Source organism: Anguilla rostrata, chromosome 3, assembly GCF_018555375.3.
Source record: "Anguilla rostrata isolate EN2019 chromosome 3, ASM1855537v3, whole genome shotgun sequence".
NCBI lineage: Eukaryota > Metazoa > Chordata > Actinopteri > Anguilliformes > Anguillidae > Anguilla > Anguilla rostrata.
The window spans coordinates 55,160,633-55,177,377 of record NC_057935.1 but is presented as its reverse complement, the minus strand read 5'-3'; the positions used below and the strand labels follow the sequence as shown (position 1 = coordinate 55,177,377).

Sequence of the window (16,745 nt, the reverse complement as noted above, 5' to 3'; positions counted from 1 at the left end):
TGTCACCACCAATACATCCATTTAATCTGGTATATTGCTATTAGAAGTTATTATTATTATATAGATATTGTTTTTGTAATCATATCATAAGGTAATCTGGAAAAATTTTCAACCCTTCGCTGAAAACATCACAAATCGATGGCTTCATTTTGAGTAGAATGGCATTACCAGCGCTCAGCACCGTGGTCCTTCTATGAAGTACGTACAGCCCAACGGGTCTTCGTGTGAAATGGTAATGGCCCCTTTTCTTCCCCCTCTTTCTCCCGTCCTGTCTCCCCTCTCACAGCCGGGCGTGTGTTGTGCGGGGCCAGGTTGCGGCTATAGACGGGACCCCGCTGGTGGGAGTCAACATCAGTTTCCTACAGCACCCCGAGTACGGTTTCACAGTCAGCCGGCAGGACGGCAGGTAGGGGGCGCTGTTCACCCCTCTGCTTTCATCTGACGAAAGAGTGGCTCTGCTGCTACCCGGGTCACCAGGGTTAAAACAGCACTTATTTAATTACAAGTTTTCTAAGCGCATGAAGGGGACCATCTGTTCTTTTAATTAAAAAATATATTTTTCTCTTTTTTTTTGGAAAAAAAGTCTCTTTTTCTTTCTTCATTTTGTACTCTGTGTTCTCTCTGGAAGTTTTGACTTAGTCGCTTCTGGGGGGATCTCCGTGACCCTGGTGTTCCAGCGTGCCCCCTTCATTACTGAGAGACGCACCGTCTGGTTGCCGTGGAACCAGTTTGTGGTGCTGAGCAAGGTCACCATGGACAGAGTGGAGACCCCGCCCTCCGTCTGTGACATCAAGAACTTCATCAGCCCGTACCCCGTGGTCCTGCCCGCCCCCCTTACCCGGTTTGCTGGTGCCTGTATGGAGCGGGGCCCTGTCATTCCAGAGCTGCAGGTGTGGGTGCATTTTAAATACTATGTACACTGTGAGCAGCTATAGAGCATTGAAAATAATTATTCATATGAGAGAGAGAGAAAGGGAGCGAGAGGGAGGGTGAGAATGCATGAACATATTCTGAAATACCTGTTCGGTAGGTTTCCAACATGATTGACACTTTATTTATTTATTTTTTCTTTCTCGTTCTCAGAATAAATTATTTTCAGTTTACAGTAATGAGGCCTGTCGACTTATGTTTATGTAATGGCTTGTCCCCTTAGTTAAAGCTGTAAATTCCTCTCTCAGTTTCATGCTAATTAGCTGCCAGCCTGTGTCTGTGTGTGTGTGTGTGTGTGTGTGTGTGTTTTCCCCCACTAAAGTGCCATCTGTTGGCTGTGAAATGTGAATATAAGTTCAAGATACTCTGGTGTACTTGGTGTCAGCTCCTCATAAGCCACATTTTCACTATGTGTACTGTACATTTTAAAAGACAATGTAGATGCCGGGAATGTTTAACAGTCCAAGGCTGTTATAGTTTTATTTTTTAAATTTATTTTATTCATGTCTTAGTTTAAATTCAACTTTAAAATTTAGTTTAGTTTTACCTATTTTTTTAGTTTTTTTTTATAGTGTTTCCTTTTAGTTTTTTTTTTTTTTTTTAGTGTTAACTTTCCAATATGTTGAAGTTTTTATTAGTTTTAGTTATAATATTATTATTTTCCCTTTGATTTAAATGGCAGGTACCCTGTTGCTCACATTAACATTTGGATTTTCTTTTGGATTTGTCAGCCAACAATTATACTCAAATAATAATAACAAAATTTCTGCTTTGCCGTTGTTTTAACTCCAAGACCTCTTAGAAGATAGTGTCCAGATGACCTGAGAGTTCTAGAGGGTTCATATTTTGAGAACATGTTCATGATGTACATTATTTTGGCCTTAAACCATTAAGTGATTTATAGACGATCGAGAGTATTTTAAAATCAATTCTATGACTCACTGGCGACCAGTACAAAGATCTGAGGACCAGATTATGTGGTCAACTTTTTAAAATCTTGGTTAGAACTCTAGGGGACGCATTCTGATTAGCCGTTGGTGTTTAATCAATTTTTTAGAGAAACCAGAGAAAAGACCATTACAGTAGTCTAGTCTACTGGAGATGAAAGTTTTTTTATATCCTGTTTCACACTGTGTAAGGGAAGGCTGGTGGAGTACAATAAATGTGAATTATGGAATGCATTGTGAATCATACATTCCATTAGTCAGAACTGTTTGGATTTGTATGTGCTGTTTTATTTGTTTTATTTGTTTTATTTTTTAAATAATTCTGACACCTAACATAGGCTGGGAATGTTCCATTTCCACCCTAATTTTTAATGGCCTATTCTCTGCAACCGCTGTGTTCAATCATGAACCCCATTGCTGATTCTGGAGAGTGTAGATGTCCACAGTTCCCCTATGAAACACATGGTGACAATGGCTGCTTGTTATTACACCACAGACTACAGCTGAGCTCACAGAGTGGTTTTGGAGGAAAACCCTTCATATGCAGCTTTATCATGCAATCCATGAGCTCGCGGTTGACCAGCAGGGGTCACTAGATAGCGATGACGCAGGCCTCTCACTGACTGAACCCTCCCATTCCCTGAGCGTGGTCCAGATTCGATATGAGATTTTGGGGCTCATCCATGCACCACAGCATGGTTCCTTTCCTTATCAAAATGAGCAACCTAGCATGTGTATTGTCCTGTTTTATTCTAGGTCATGAAGTTAAACCACGAACGGACACTGTATGCTATTCTGGAGTGATGTTAAAACAAGTAAAAAGAGTTTTGGAATTTGACACAGAACAATGGAACCCTTTGGTGGTCCTGATAGGTAGAATGAGACCACTAGCATCATGGCAAGACAGCATTGTTCTTAAAGATCATTATTTGGTTGTTCATGAGCTTCATAGAAAGGGAATATTCTGTAGAACAGAATATCTGTTGTTTTGCTTAGATAGATCAATATTGTTTGCATGTTCATTTTGTATGCATTTACATTTTAGTATGGTCTAGGTATATTGCTCTGAAAGGTAATTGCTATGTACTTTGCATATAGAAATATAATTGCTGTCTGCTTATATCTTTGCATTTTTGCAGCTTGGTTTTTAATCACTGTGTTACTTTCCTTCTGTTGCTTCGTTCCTGTTCTTGTTGTTGTTCTCACAGCTCCTGCAATTATAGTGCAGTGTACATTGCCACGGTGGGCTTGTAAGTCACTCTGGATTGTCTGCCAAATAAATAAATAATATGATTACTGTCTCCTGCAGAGACACAGCGCTTTGTGTGAGTGATCTAAGGCCCTGCTCTAATTAAGACTCTGCAGGTGCTGTCGGATGGCTCCTCCGGGATTTGCCAGGCAGGCGTTAGCCAAGCAGCCGTTGGCGGGACCGGTGGCATTCGCCAGGCTGGGCACCGTGACTGACTGTCGGCTCTGCTCCCCCCCCCACCACAGGCCGTCCAAGAAGAGATTCCCATCCCCGGCAGTTTCGTGAAGCTCAGCTACCTCAGCACCCGAACGCCGGGCTACAAGTCCCTGCTGAGGGTCATCCTGACCCCCTCCGTCATCCCGGCCGGCCTGGCCAAGGTGCACGTGGCGGCCGAAGTGGAGGGCCGCCTCTTCCAGAAGTGGTTCCCCGCCGCCCCGGGGCTGGTCTACATCCTGGCTTGGAACAAGACCGACATCTACGGCCAGAAGGTCACAGGGCTGACGGAGGCCATTGGTATGTCCCTCCTACCCCTGCCAGCCCCTTGCACTGGAATATCAGCTTGCAAGGGGTGACTGATTTTCCTCTAACACGTCTCTGCGAAGCACAAACAGGAAACGCTGATTTTATAATTAGAGAGCGCGGCCAAGGATGGGATTATTTATTATTTATTATTATTTTCACATCTGTGAATTGGCTTCAGCCAGGAGATTTCTGCAGGGCAACACACTGACAGCCTTATCTCTAGGCTTCTGATTGGTACAGGGTTCGAGCCAACTTACTGGCTGCCTGTTCAATAATAAGTCATTAGTAATGTTTAAATCTATTTCCTATCTCTTGCATTGTGTTAATTATGATAAATGTATCTACAGATGTAATGCACTTTAATTTTGTCCAGATGCATCACTCAGTATATAAAGCTGGAGGACATTGTGCCATTGCAATTGTTGTCATGGCTTGATTTATTGTTATAAGATGAAGGCAAAGATGATTGCTTTTATAAAATATATTGCATCGTGGGATTTTACTACATACAGGAGAGAACATTACATTTCCGACTCTTGGTAAGCTTACTGATTCTGCTTACTGGCCATTGGTTGTCCCAGTCACTGTAGTATCCTGACGTGAACATCTGTTTTTGAAGGTTAAACAACAGTAAATTGAGTAATAATTTCTAGTTGTCATGGGAGTGTGGTGGGATGGGGTGGGGTAAGTATGTAAATAGGTTCAGTTTTGTCCAGAACCATGTGCATTTGTAAATTTCAGAAACTTCTCCTTTGCCCTTGTCTTTCATTGACATTTCATTAAAATACAGATTATTATTATCAATTTAGTCAACATGACAGTGATTATATAACAAAAATGTTTTAAAAAATAATGATACCATTAAAACGATCCATTCTCTTGCATTTGTACATAACTGTCCCCAGCACTTGGTTTATCTATTGCTTGTACTAAGGCATGTTGTCATTTGCCCTTTTCACACATTCAGCTTTCCTTGGCAATGTTCCAGAACTGTTTAGGTGTCATGTGTGAATGAGAGCCAAAGTCTGCATTCTGGAAAAGGCAATTTGCTGACTGAAAACCAAGTAACATTTCTGTTCATGTAACATGTTCCAATGCAATGTTAGTGTGGACAAAGCTGTAACGTTCAGTGCACACAAAACTTTCTTCACCAAGACATCCATCAAGCCACGTTCTTTCTTGCTAGCTACTGCAAAAAAAATAAATAAATAAATAAAATAAAATAAATAAACGATACATGTACACGAAATAAGGTTTTCTAACTTACTAACTAGCCACACGGTACACATGATTATCATACATATTACATGAGATGCAGTTATACTAAATTGTCTAAAGTTCCAGGAGGCAACATTGTGTGCTCATTAAAATATGGCAGAAGGTTATTGTTAGCCTATTGCCACTGTGAATGTGTGAATGCTATCAGCCCAGTAGAAAGTACCATCTAGCCCTTGGTTGTGTGAACAAGCAAATCCACTAAATTGCTGTAACAGTTAAGATGAGAATGCTTCAAGTTCTATCTGTGAAAACAGCTATTGTGGTTCTGTTCACAACTGGATCCCATTAATGTGTGTGACATGTACATTGTATGTGTGTATATTTATTTATATGAGGTTTCAACAGTGTCAGAGTTCCTCATAAAGTGAATGCCTCGTTGTTGTTTGTTGTGCCTGAGAGCTATGGCGTGGTGCAGATATTCTGAACAGAGAGAAAGAGCAATATTTCATTTCTTTCATTTTTATGAAGCTCAGATCCTGATCATTTGTTTCTGACACAGGACTGCAGTGAGCAGCTCAGATTCCCTTTCATTTGTGTGTGGTCCACACCAATACACTATGCATAATTTAATCCTTGTGTTTCTTGTACCCCAAAGCAAAAAATTGCAATAGCACTGTAAATCACCAGTAATGTACAGTAAGAGAACAATCATGCAGTCGTTATTGATAGTGTACATTTTAACCTCACGTCACACTCGTGAAATATAAGTTCCACTGAATGTGAACAATACATGTAAATGAATGTTTTTTTATCAACTGTTTGTGTGTCAACAGTATTGATAGTTAAAGCTCTGTTTTAGTTAACATTTTGTGTTCCCAGTACAGCTGTTATCCCATTATCCGTCTCCAGTTTAGAAGGCTGAACTGAAACTAAAAGGCTGATCCATCATAGTGACAGCCGCAGGGGCCCGCGGTTTAGCCCAGTACGTTCTGATGGCATATGTAATCCCGTAACCACGGGAGACCATCACCAGCTCGGCTCGTGATGATATCAGCGATGCGTAGACAGGACTCCTGGGTAGTGGAGGCTGATAGAACTCACGCACGCACATGCATACGCACACACATACGCACACACACACACACACACACACACGCACACGCACACACACACACAAACGGTCTCTCCTTCTCTTTTTGCCTGTCACACTCATGAACATGCAAGCCATCATACCATCACAATGCTTCATGCTGCATGCATCGGAATCTGCCCAGAACACTCCAGGTTTTAAATTTCATCTAATATGAGGACCGGGCCCCATTTTTCATTTTTCTGTCATTTCCATGGACCACAGACGTATTTCTACCTGCTTTACAACACAGTGCTGTGGCAGGAACCTTTGTATTGTGTAGGTTTCCAGGTATAGAAATGTCCACCTTAGAAAGGCTTATAAACAAAAAAGTGGAGCACCCGACTCACTTTTGACAGTAGATAATATGTTTTAGGGTGCTGTGCAATAAACAGAGAGCACAGCAGTCATGCGCAAGTGCTTCAGCTTTAACATTTATTTTTTTCTCTCACATTTATTTTAGCTCAGTAAACATCTTTATCTTCATTTTCAGTTCATACTGTTAAATATCTCATGAAATAATACAGTTTTCAAGTACTTTTCATAACTCACCACCTGTTTTAAGTCAGACTCTCTCAGTGCCTTGCCAGTTTTCAACATTTTCAATAAAAACAGATTAAACATGTTCACATCCATGTACATGTTTGTTTGATGTCCTAGATTTGGCCTGGTAGTGTGTAAGGGAACCCAAAAAGGAATGTGAGGTTCTAGTCTGCCCCTTTAGTATGGTATGCTTTGTGTCTTCATCTTTCAGTGTCTGTGGGCTATGAGTATGAGTCGTGCCCTGACTTTGTTGTGTGGGAGAAGAGGACCGCTCTGCTGCAGGGGTTCGAGATGACCGGGTCAAACCTGGGTGGCTGGTCCCTGGACAAGCACCACAGTCTCAACCTGCAAAGCGGTATGGATCGGAAAAAAAAGTCCTTCTTTTTATCCCCAAAAATCTCCAAATGTAAGGAACTCTGTGATGAGGAACAACCAATCAGACTCCCGCAGGTTGCCCAGCCTTTGTCCTGTCACTCTCTTAAACCATCCTGATGTGAACACATAGCTTTAATTAACAGTAGCATTATGGTCGAGCACTGTTGTGGATGGGAAAGAGCAACTGTAATGTTGTCATTTAGCTGAAGATTGCAGCCATTCTCGTGTTTTTTTTTGCGTTACTACAGGCTAGCTTGTGAGTCTTGATGGATTACAGTTCATGAATGTTTTTATTGTAATTAAAACAAAAACAATGGCATTCTGTTTACAATATGGGAAGGAAAAAACTGAACAATGGAGCACTGATTGAGGACAGAAAAAATGATTAAGCTGTCCCTCCTGCTGGTATCTAGTGAAGCGATGTCTTAATTAGCCTCCGGTATTTTGGCATTCTCACACTGACAGGGATTCTCCACAAAGGCAATGGGGAGAATGTGTTCATATCCCAGCAGCCCCCTGTCATCACCACGGCGATGGGAAACGGTTACTACCGCACCATCCCCTGTCCCAGCTGCGATGGCCCCGCCCTGGACAGCAAGCTCTTCGCCCCCGTCGCTGTGGCGTGCGGCCCAGACGGCAGCGTCTACATTGGGGATTTTAACTTTGTACGGCGAATTCTCCCGAACGGCCACACCATCAGCATCTTGGAACTCAGGTGAGGTTATGCAACAAGTGCCCAATTCTAAAAATAATTATCAAAAAAATTAATGCATGAAAAATGAATTGCCTGTTACTCAGCTTTTGTCCAAGGTTAGGGGTGTCAGATTCCAGTCCTGCAGGGCTGCAGTTTATGTTGGGTTTTGGTGTATTTCAGCACTTATGTGATTAAGTCATTGATTGGCTCAAGATTCCTCAGACCTTGTTTCAAACCATGTTTCTAAGGCCTACAATTGGCTGTTGAAACCACAAACACCTGCAGACTCTTTGGCCCTCCAGGACTGGGGTTTGACATCTCTTCAGGTGTGTGTTACAGATACAGTGGTTGAATTTATAGGCGTGAATGTCATAGATTAGAACAAGAATATGACAAAACAGCTGCAGAAACAGTGATTTTAAGTAAGTTTTCAGTTGATCTGCAGACTTTCTTTCTGGTCAAGCACCTTTCACTCGACGACTCCTTCATTGCTTATAATCAATGCCACAATCAATTTAGCCACCCTCTCCAGTTCTGAGGGTGTGAAATCACCTTGATTGTTACTCTCTAGGGCTTTTAAGTGCCCCTACTTTAGAATTACAACTGAGAACATATTTGCAGGCTGATACAGTTTTTGTTCTTTTTCAGAGGTTTTTAAAACTCACTTTTACTTTTATGTTATGCGCTGGTATTCTCTTTGCCTTTTACTGTGATTACATTTATATGGGGGGGGGGGATTATATGCTTAGATTATTAGAAAAGAATAAATGGAAGTTAATCATCAGTTGCACAAAATTACACTTCATGAATATGCTAAATTCTCAGTTTACACCCCATTGTTATACCAAGTTGTCTTATTTACCCCCTATGTGTTGCAATTAAACAGACTATATTGCTCCCACGTTAGAGTACTTGGTGCAGCAGTCTATTGGCCATTTACTCTTTAACAGCACATTCCCCAGTGCTGCATGCTGTTTTGAAATAGGCTCCTTTGGAATACATTTTTTTATAGACTTGAAAATGTATCATTCAAATAAACATCAATACATTGTTTGAATCCATTCCATTCCATTTTATTTTACAAAACATAATTTAAAAACCAATAATCCATGACCTCTGTAAGTAATACTCAGGTTCTTCTGTATTACTTTTCAAAATAATTGGTCCCAATATTGTATCCACTGCCGTAGAGCATAACAGTGAATTATGAATTGATGCCTCTTAAACAGGTATATAGCAAGAAAATGCATTCAGAATTTTCACAGTATTTCCTGAGGAGGCAGAATAAGTGTGGTCAGTTTCATCAGCAACTTGCTCCTTCAATTACCATACATTGCCTTTGCTCACAAATCCAACTGGAATCCTAGCATAGCCCAGTCCAGTCACAGTAATCACAGCAGAATCAGGCATTTCTATTTCTTTATAGAGTAAGTTACCAGTGTTTCCCCTAGAATTATTTATTAATTTCTTTCAGCTGTGGCGCATGGGTTTTCTCAGGTTTATTCAACACACACAGCTAATTCTCAAAACTTTACTACAGCTGCTTCGCACCTCAGCTGATTCACTGATGTTCGAGCCAGCATTTTGTTCATGCCAGCATCTCGTTCACGCAAACCCTAAAGCCAGCCATCCATCACTCATATATGTTTACCACACGCTATGGATGAATTGGGATACCGAACAACACCGCAAAAGACTCCCATAAGGCCTCCTGAGACAACAATGACCAACAATGTTATATATTACAGGCTTATTTAAAAGTGGAAAAAGATGGGCACAACTATTTACGGAAGTTTCATGCCTGAATATATAATACAATATGGCCAAAGATTCATATTCTGACAACAGTAGTGTCAAGGAAAAATGGTTTGCAAGATAATATAGGCAACAGCTTCACTATATTTGCTTCAGCATAGTCATTCTAAGCCCTTTGTCCACTTGTTTCTAAGCATACAGTGTAGCTTAAAAAATAAAAATGTAGCAGCGGCACCAGGAATTCAGCAGTGGCGCTGAACTGCTGCTGCCTCTATGTAGGGGAAACACTGTAATGGACAGTTGCGTGAAACAAAATTAAAAAGTACTTTACGGTATGTCCATTTAAACATTATTTTTTTTCTGCCTTGACAAGCAGAGAGATGTATTTGCATACTAACCCAGGACGTAGTTCATTAGTTAGCTAGAAACTGTAAGATTGTCTAACAAACTTAGACAACACATGTCAAAGGTGGATATATTTGGCTGAATATATTATCAGTGGGTGTGTTGTAGCTGGATGCAATCATAGTCAATCAAATAGCCTCTTTTCATTCCCTTTAAGAGTTGCGTGGTTCTGCCCCAGCGTACAGCCAATCTCTGTGATCTGCCACTGCTATGGAAGACAAGGGTATACTCATCAAAAGACACTTCTCCCAAGAGGAAACTGTCATTTTTGTGTAGGAGGTGCAGAGTAGGGCTGTCAAAAAATTTCCAAAAATTGAGTTTGAATGAATCTCATAAAGAGAAATTTGTTTTCTGCCATCAAAATGAAATGGTGTCTGAATGTACAATTATTGTGGCCCAGTTTTAATTTTCCATTTGGCCCGTATCTAAATAGTTTAAATGTACTATGCTATAACTAAGAAATGATGACAATTATCTTGAAGTTTTATTACACAAAATAAAATCAGGGAAGATTATAACAATGCCAATGATGCTGTTCACAGCAATGAAATGACTCGGTAGATCAAGTGTTGCTCAAACAAAAGAAGAAGTTACAACACGTAAATCCATCAATAATTCACGACAATGGCAAACTGAACTGAACTGAGCAATCTCTTTTGGAGGAGAAAAAGTGTTAACCTTTGGAGGGTTAGGGCAGTTTTCGCTTGCATACATTGCAGTTGACTTCCTCCTTGGTTATTATTTTGTCTCCAATGACAGAGAACAGTCATAGAAAAAATAGCAGTATTTCCAAATGACGCACCTCAGTTGTGGTGGAGTTGAAGTTGTTCTTGGCTCCTCCATTTGTCCATTTGGAATGTATAGCCTACAGGCTACACAGATAGCATGACCCACACATGAACTTTATTTTAAAGCTACGTAATCCCCTCCAGACAAAACAATAACATTCTTTGTTGTTTATCTTAATATTGATCGCAACCGTGAGTGCAAGACGGATGAGTGCAGAACATAACTGGGCTACTTATTTTGCCTGGGCAAGGGAATTACAAGGGCAAACCCTTAACTGCATATTAAAAATGTTACATTTTCCAGAGATTCAAACAAGTTTGATTACTGAACAAAAAAGTGACTGCCTAGTGCAGAATTGTCACGGAAGAATCTATGGGATCTCAAGCCGTTCGCCAAAAGTAGTGATGCTAAATTAGCTTGGGAGGAGATAATTAATCCAATTAATGCATGTAGCTGTAATTGTTACTTCCGTCATAAAAGTAAAATGAAAAGATTGTTCATGTAGGTTTTATACTCATTCAACAGATGGGTGTTGAAAAAATAATGGAATACAGTATACCTGGGCCCACAGTGCAGTATAAGAATGGCCATAGACAATTACCAAATATAAATACAGGAATCAACATTATAATAAAGAACAAATACAGCGAACAGTAATTACAAAGTATGCATTTTACCTGCTTAGAGGATTTATGTCAAAGTCAAATTGGACAGCATATGATCCGCAAAAAAAATGGTTGATTGGCTTTTGTACCGCGTAATAAATAGGCTAACCTGAGAAGTGCTTTCTTTGAAATGTTCTTTTCAGGATTCTTATAGCCAACCCACCACAACCAAATAAAGTTAAAAATATAACCCACAAAACCCCATGCAACTTTTATTGGACCTGGAGGCTTCCATCTGGAAACCGAATGTTCACTTCTACCTGAAACATGAAATATCACTTAATCATGAAACATCAGGCGCACAGATCCCTCCATTTTACTGTTGCTTGGTAGCAGCATTTGCCAAGGAAAACTTGAAAAAGAATGTCTCAATCCACCATTCGTTGTGGGATGGTTAAGTGAAGCTAGTCTTTTTCTGTTTTGGAATTTTGGAAGCTACTGGCCCATTTGGGCCCTTGAAAAGGTCAATTAACCGGCCTGATGGGATCAGAAGATGGCCGACATGCAGGCCAGTGGGAATGTCGAGCCCTGAGCCCTGAGTCCTGCGTTTATCCGGGCTGAGATTTTGTATCGATCACAATGACTCTTTTACAGTCTTGTAATTCATTATTTATTCTCCTCTCTGGGCTTTAAGTTTGAAAAGTAGGCGGAAAACCGATGGTACACAGTAAGAGCTGGTTAGCTTGTGAGATGTGTTCTCCGAGGAGAAGCGCTATTATGCGCTAATTACAATACGTGACAAGCGCTCGGTTTGAGTCTCTCATGCGATTTACCTCGGGCCCTCGTGGGAAGCCTCTTACCTGCAACCCTCGAGCACCATCACCGAGTGCCATCTCAAAGATTCCTCGGGAGCCCGTCTCTCTTTCCTCTGATTGATGCGCCGCCTCTCACTCTTCTCCTTCGGGGGCACTATCAGGCAGATTTCCTCTGAGAGCCTGCCAGAACTCCCACTCTCCAACTCTCGAACTCCGGGAAAAAAAAAAGAAAAACTTGTTCCGAGATTACGGCGACACATGGGATATAAATAAGTAACAGGAAGTTGCACGGAAACTTTCTTTTTTTTGTCTTTTATGCTTTTTGCTTTGTTTCAAAGAGTTAATCAGGGGCTTTTATTGCAGAGTAGGAAAGTATCATGTGGCAGCAGAAATAATGTGCTTATGTGATATGAGAAAAAGTGATTTTTTTTCTTTTTTGAATGGGAACTTAATTGTGTCTTTTCTTTCTCTGTAACCCCACTCCGCATGCCGGCTTCTCCATTTCTGTCTCAATGGGACACCATTAGGAACCGTGACATAAGACACAGGTACAGTATGTTTTTTAATGAGTGTATTGCAGAGCTTTGTTCCATTGCACTTAGTAGTATTTTTAGAAATCTGACCCTGTGCAACTGCTGTCATTGGCTTCCTGTTTACATTGCACGCTGCAGGGTAGCCTCTCATTCTGTTATGTGGTAGACCTTGGAAGGAGAGGGGATTCATTCAATATCACAGAGCATTGACTGAGATTTGACAGTGGTGAGGATTAAGAATGATTCTGTCTTTCTGAAGAAACGCCAGAGGGTCTGTCTGGCCAATCTCTTGTCATGGGCGAGCGCCTGCTTTCATGTGTGTTTATAGGAGGAGTATCCCATGGTGAAGGGTTAGATATCACCACAGGCCTGAGGAGACAGACCTCCAACCTATAGTTGTAACACGATAATGTGGCCCCAAAATGGATTCAGTTCGGTCTGGGCATTTCGTGAAATGTTTTATATAGGATGTGCTTTTGTGTGTGTGTGAATGTGTGTGTGGGTGTGTGAGTGTGTGGGGATTGGGGGGGTTGGTACAGTACATCCATATTTAATTAAATTCATAGACAAGCGAGGCAACGCTTCTGTTACTAGCAGTTTTTCACCATTGTTTTGTTTTGCCGAAGATTGAAAGAGATGCTGCTTTTGTGCTGAAACATGGTGGAAATATGAAATGCGATGATGTCGTGGAGACATAAGAGTTCTTAAGCTGGACGGTTACGTGGGGCAGAGTTGGCCCCGGGTCACGAGCGCTCTGTTTGGGCGGGGCAAAGCGCCTAAGCTAGGCCCGCAGGCCAGTCTCTCTGAGCGCTGAGATGGGCCGCGTGGAATCTGGGTCTTTTCCTTTGAAATCTTTCTCTCTGCCCCATTTCTCCTGCCTCCCTGCAGATGTTCAGTCCCGTTTGGAACTGTTAATGTATTCCAACCGAGTAAAACAAACTAATAATTTATCATTGCAGAGCTCTCAAAAGCTCTCTTTTCGTTCTACTTTATGTGGAGCAAAATGTAGCATTGTACAGTTTTAAAACAATTCTTGATGATAAATGAAGGACGGGTGAAATGGGTTTGTTCTCTGCATACCAATAATTATTTGGTATGGGGGGTTGCTTTTGAAGTTACTTTTAGACAGCAAGGACAAAAAAAAAGATCAAATTTGAATTATGAAGGAATTTTCTATGTGGCAGGTTTTCCATTACGATAGGGAAGCCTATCTTGTAATAATAATTTGGCAATAAATCAGCAGGTCTCCAAATGTTTGTTCGCAGTAGTTTTAGATAGGCCCTTACACAGACACTCAGACATCAAGATATTTATTGGTATTTCTCAGTTTATTATTATGCCTTCCACCCCAACCTCCCCCATTTTCTGTGTGCTTCTGGGGCCAATAACCTGGTGCATCGATAGGTGCCTATATTAAAAGGAATGACAGTGGTGTACTATGTATGGGAAAGTACGCATTCAAAACGGTATAAAAATGAAGTCTAATGAATATGCAGCTGATTTGCATTGCTTTTGCATTGCTTTTTTCATGTCAGTAAAGTTTGATACACATCCCAGGGAATATATCTTTTAGGGCAAAGAAAGGTATGTCAGTAATGCACAGCATTGATGTCCTTAGAATTGAAGTTGTGAACTTTTCCAGTCTTTTGGGTTGCATGTAATTTTTCCCATTTAAAACAAAATGGTTTTATTAGGGTAATTTTGTCACAGTGTTGCTTTTCTATTATTGACTGACACAGAGCCCACTTTTATTTTTTTGTGTCTTTAGATGATTTATTTATTTTTTATTAGTTGTGGCCTGTAGATCTGACAAAAGACTGATTTCTATAGGGGAAAGAGAAACATGTTTTGTTGGATTTGCTTTGCCTTCTGATACTGTACCCATGTCAAATTCAGTGGTAGCACGTGAGAGATGTGGGAATGTTTAACACATCGATGGCAGGCCTGCAAAAATAGAGCGTTGGACCTCTAGGCATGTGATAGTTTCATTGCATTTGAATGCAGTGTGATATGCAGATAACAATGGGGTTTATCTCTTTCCAATATATAATTGTAGCCTATAATGTAAAATTATTAAACAGATTTTTTTCTACCTTCAAACATGAAAGAGAAAGCTACAGTTTAGTTAAGAGAATTATGGGATCCCTTGCCAGTGGATTGTACGGATAATTATCAAGCTTGTCAAGCAAAATAAATGAAAAATTGTACAAATGTACAAATATGCAGCCAAAATGGTGTGGAACATGTTGTCACCAGATATATTTCCACACTACAGAAAAATGTGTTCTTTTGCCAAGGCTATATTCACAACAAAACACATTGAAACCATCGTGTAAGGATGGCCTTAGGATAATAACCTTCTGGCTTCAGCAACTCTAGAGTCAGTAGAAAATGAACATGCTCCCCTCAAACCCATTGAATAGTTACTGTGTGCAGGATCACTCAAACTATAAATGGCAGAAAAACAGAGAGCACTCGCTAGCATAATGTTGATATCATGATATATGGTTGATCCATTTAGGCGCTGGTTGTGTGGTCGGGCCTTTTCATTATTTTTTTGCACGCTGAACATGGCTTGTGCCAAAACGTTTGTGCTTATCCTTCCCTCACATTCATGGAATACTTTATGCCTGTTCTAGCGAGTTCTGTCTGCATTTTCTCTACCACTTCAGCAGCTCTGCTAGATCAGCATTCTATGCTAAGTAGCTGATATTCACCACAGTGACTCAGGCGTTGTATAGCAATGCATATCTGCATCGCTATTCTTATAATATGTCATGCTGAGAAATGAAGTTAGAATGCCCCCATGGCAAATAATTGTTCACAAACAAAAAAGAATGCCCCCTGGCTGACAGACCCGCCCTTCTCTCTGTAGCACTAGCCCGGCCCATAAGTACTACCTGGCTATGGACCCGGTCTCCGAAACCCTGTACCTCTCGGACACCAGCAGCAGGAAGGTGTACCGGCTGCGCACCATCACCGAGTCCAAAGAGCTGGCCAAGAACGTGGAGGTGGTGGCAGGGACCGGGGAGCAGTGCCTGCCCTTCGACCAGGATCACTGCGGGGACGGAGGGAAGGCGTCGGAGGCCCTGCTCAACAACCCCAGAGGTAAGACTCCAGCGATCAGCGGGGCACAGCACCTTATTCCTGACAAGAAAGCCACTCTAAACAAGCTGACCCTTATGCCTCTCAGTATATTTATTTTGGCATGATGTTCTGTTTTGATTTTGATATATATTGGTGCTGGTGTTCACCACAAACATCGATGTGTGCCGTATGCTGTGAATTGCTGTTATCATATGTATCTGCATCATGAATGAGCGTAAGTGTCAATGTAAAGCAAGTGCTTTGCCCAGTGCAGATGGCAATGATGTGGGGGAGAGCAGGTCCAGTGAAGGGGGAAAGTGGACCCAAAGATGTTGAAATGAATCCTACCCTTTGACTCTCCTCATTATGACCAAAACAAGGATGGCAAAAATTCTAGCTGCAGTTGGTTGTGTTTTTATTATGAGGCAGGGCTGGGCAGTGAACTGGAACAGATCAGTCTGACTGCCAGCAGTGAGAGGGCACAACATTTGCTCTTTTTAAGTCACAGAATGTGGCAGAACATGCTATTTATATTTGATTTATTATTTTTTTAATGTATTTCAAATGAAAGATTGTTTTTTTATATCAAATTCTAAATGCAACTTTGTTCATCGGATGCTAGCTATCCATCTCCCATTTTCTCTGCCTCCCCTGTGGGGGACTGTGGAAAGCGATAACTTTATATGTTACACCCATATCACAGGTTTGAGGATGCCCCCCTCTAGACTTCACTTCCATATCCAAGGTTACTTGATGAATGATATTTCACTGGCAGGCAGCTGACCGTAAGCTTGTCCCTTGGTTGTGGACCTAGATTAGTGGCTCAAGGTAAAAACTTTTCTCCACGCCCTGGGCGTTCCGTCATCCGTATCCCATCGAAAGTATTCACGTCCAGCGCCCACCAGCGGGAAAGCAATCAATCTTGGAGACCCGAGTGCGTCGATCTTGCCCTTGCAGTCACGGACACTGCGGCTCTTCACGAGCTGGTGACATTGCGATGAGAGAAAAAGGCTTTGGGAGAGATAAATGTAAGGCTTATCGCTTAGTCGCCAGCTGCTTTAAAACCCATTCATATCATAGATGTCAATCCCCTAAGAAAAACAGGCTTCACGCCTCTCTCATTTGGTTCCGCGCCCGGCAAATGTGGAA

At 41.3% G+C, this 16,745-nt stretch overlaps 1 protein-coding gene across 7 annotated transcripts in view; it reads left to right on the top strand.

The window, feature by feature from the left end:
- The window catches only part of LOC135251192 (teneurin-1-like), a 361,745-nt gene that overhangs the window by 299,846 nt on the left and 45,154 nt on the right, over positions 1–16,745 (top strand). For all 7 annotated transcript variants that reach the window (XM_064328374.1, XM_064328375.1, XM_064328368.1 and 4 more), the window contains 7 exons: positions 287–406; positions 629–890; positions 3,372–3,639; positions 6,750–6,893; positions 7,379–7,628; positions 12,504–12,524; positions 15,385–15,617. In XM_064328374.1, the coding sequence (XP_064184444.1) occupies positions 287–406; positions 629–890; positions 3,372–3,639; positions 6,750–6,893; positions 7,379–7,628; positions 12,504–12,524; positions 15,385–15,617 (1,298 nt within the window). The remainder of the gene's footprint in view (positions 1–286; positions 407–628; positions 891–3,371; positions 3,640–6,749; positions 6,894–7,378; positions 7,629–12,503; positions 12,525–15,384; positions 15,618–16,745) is intronic.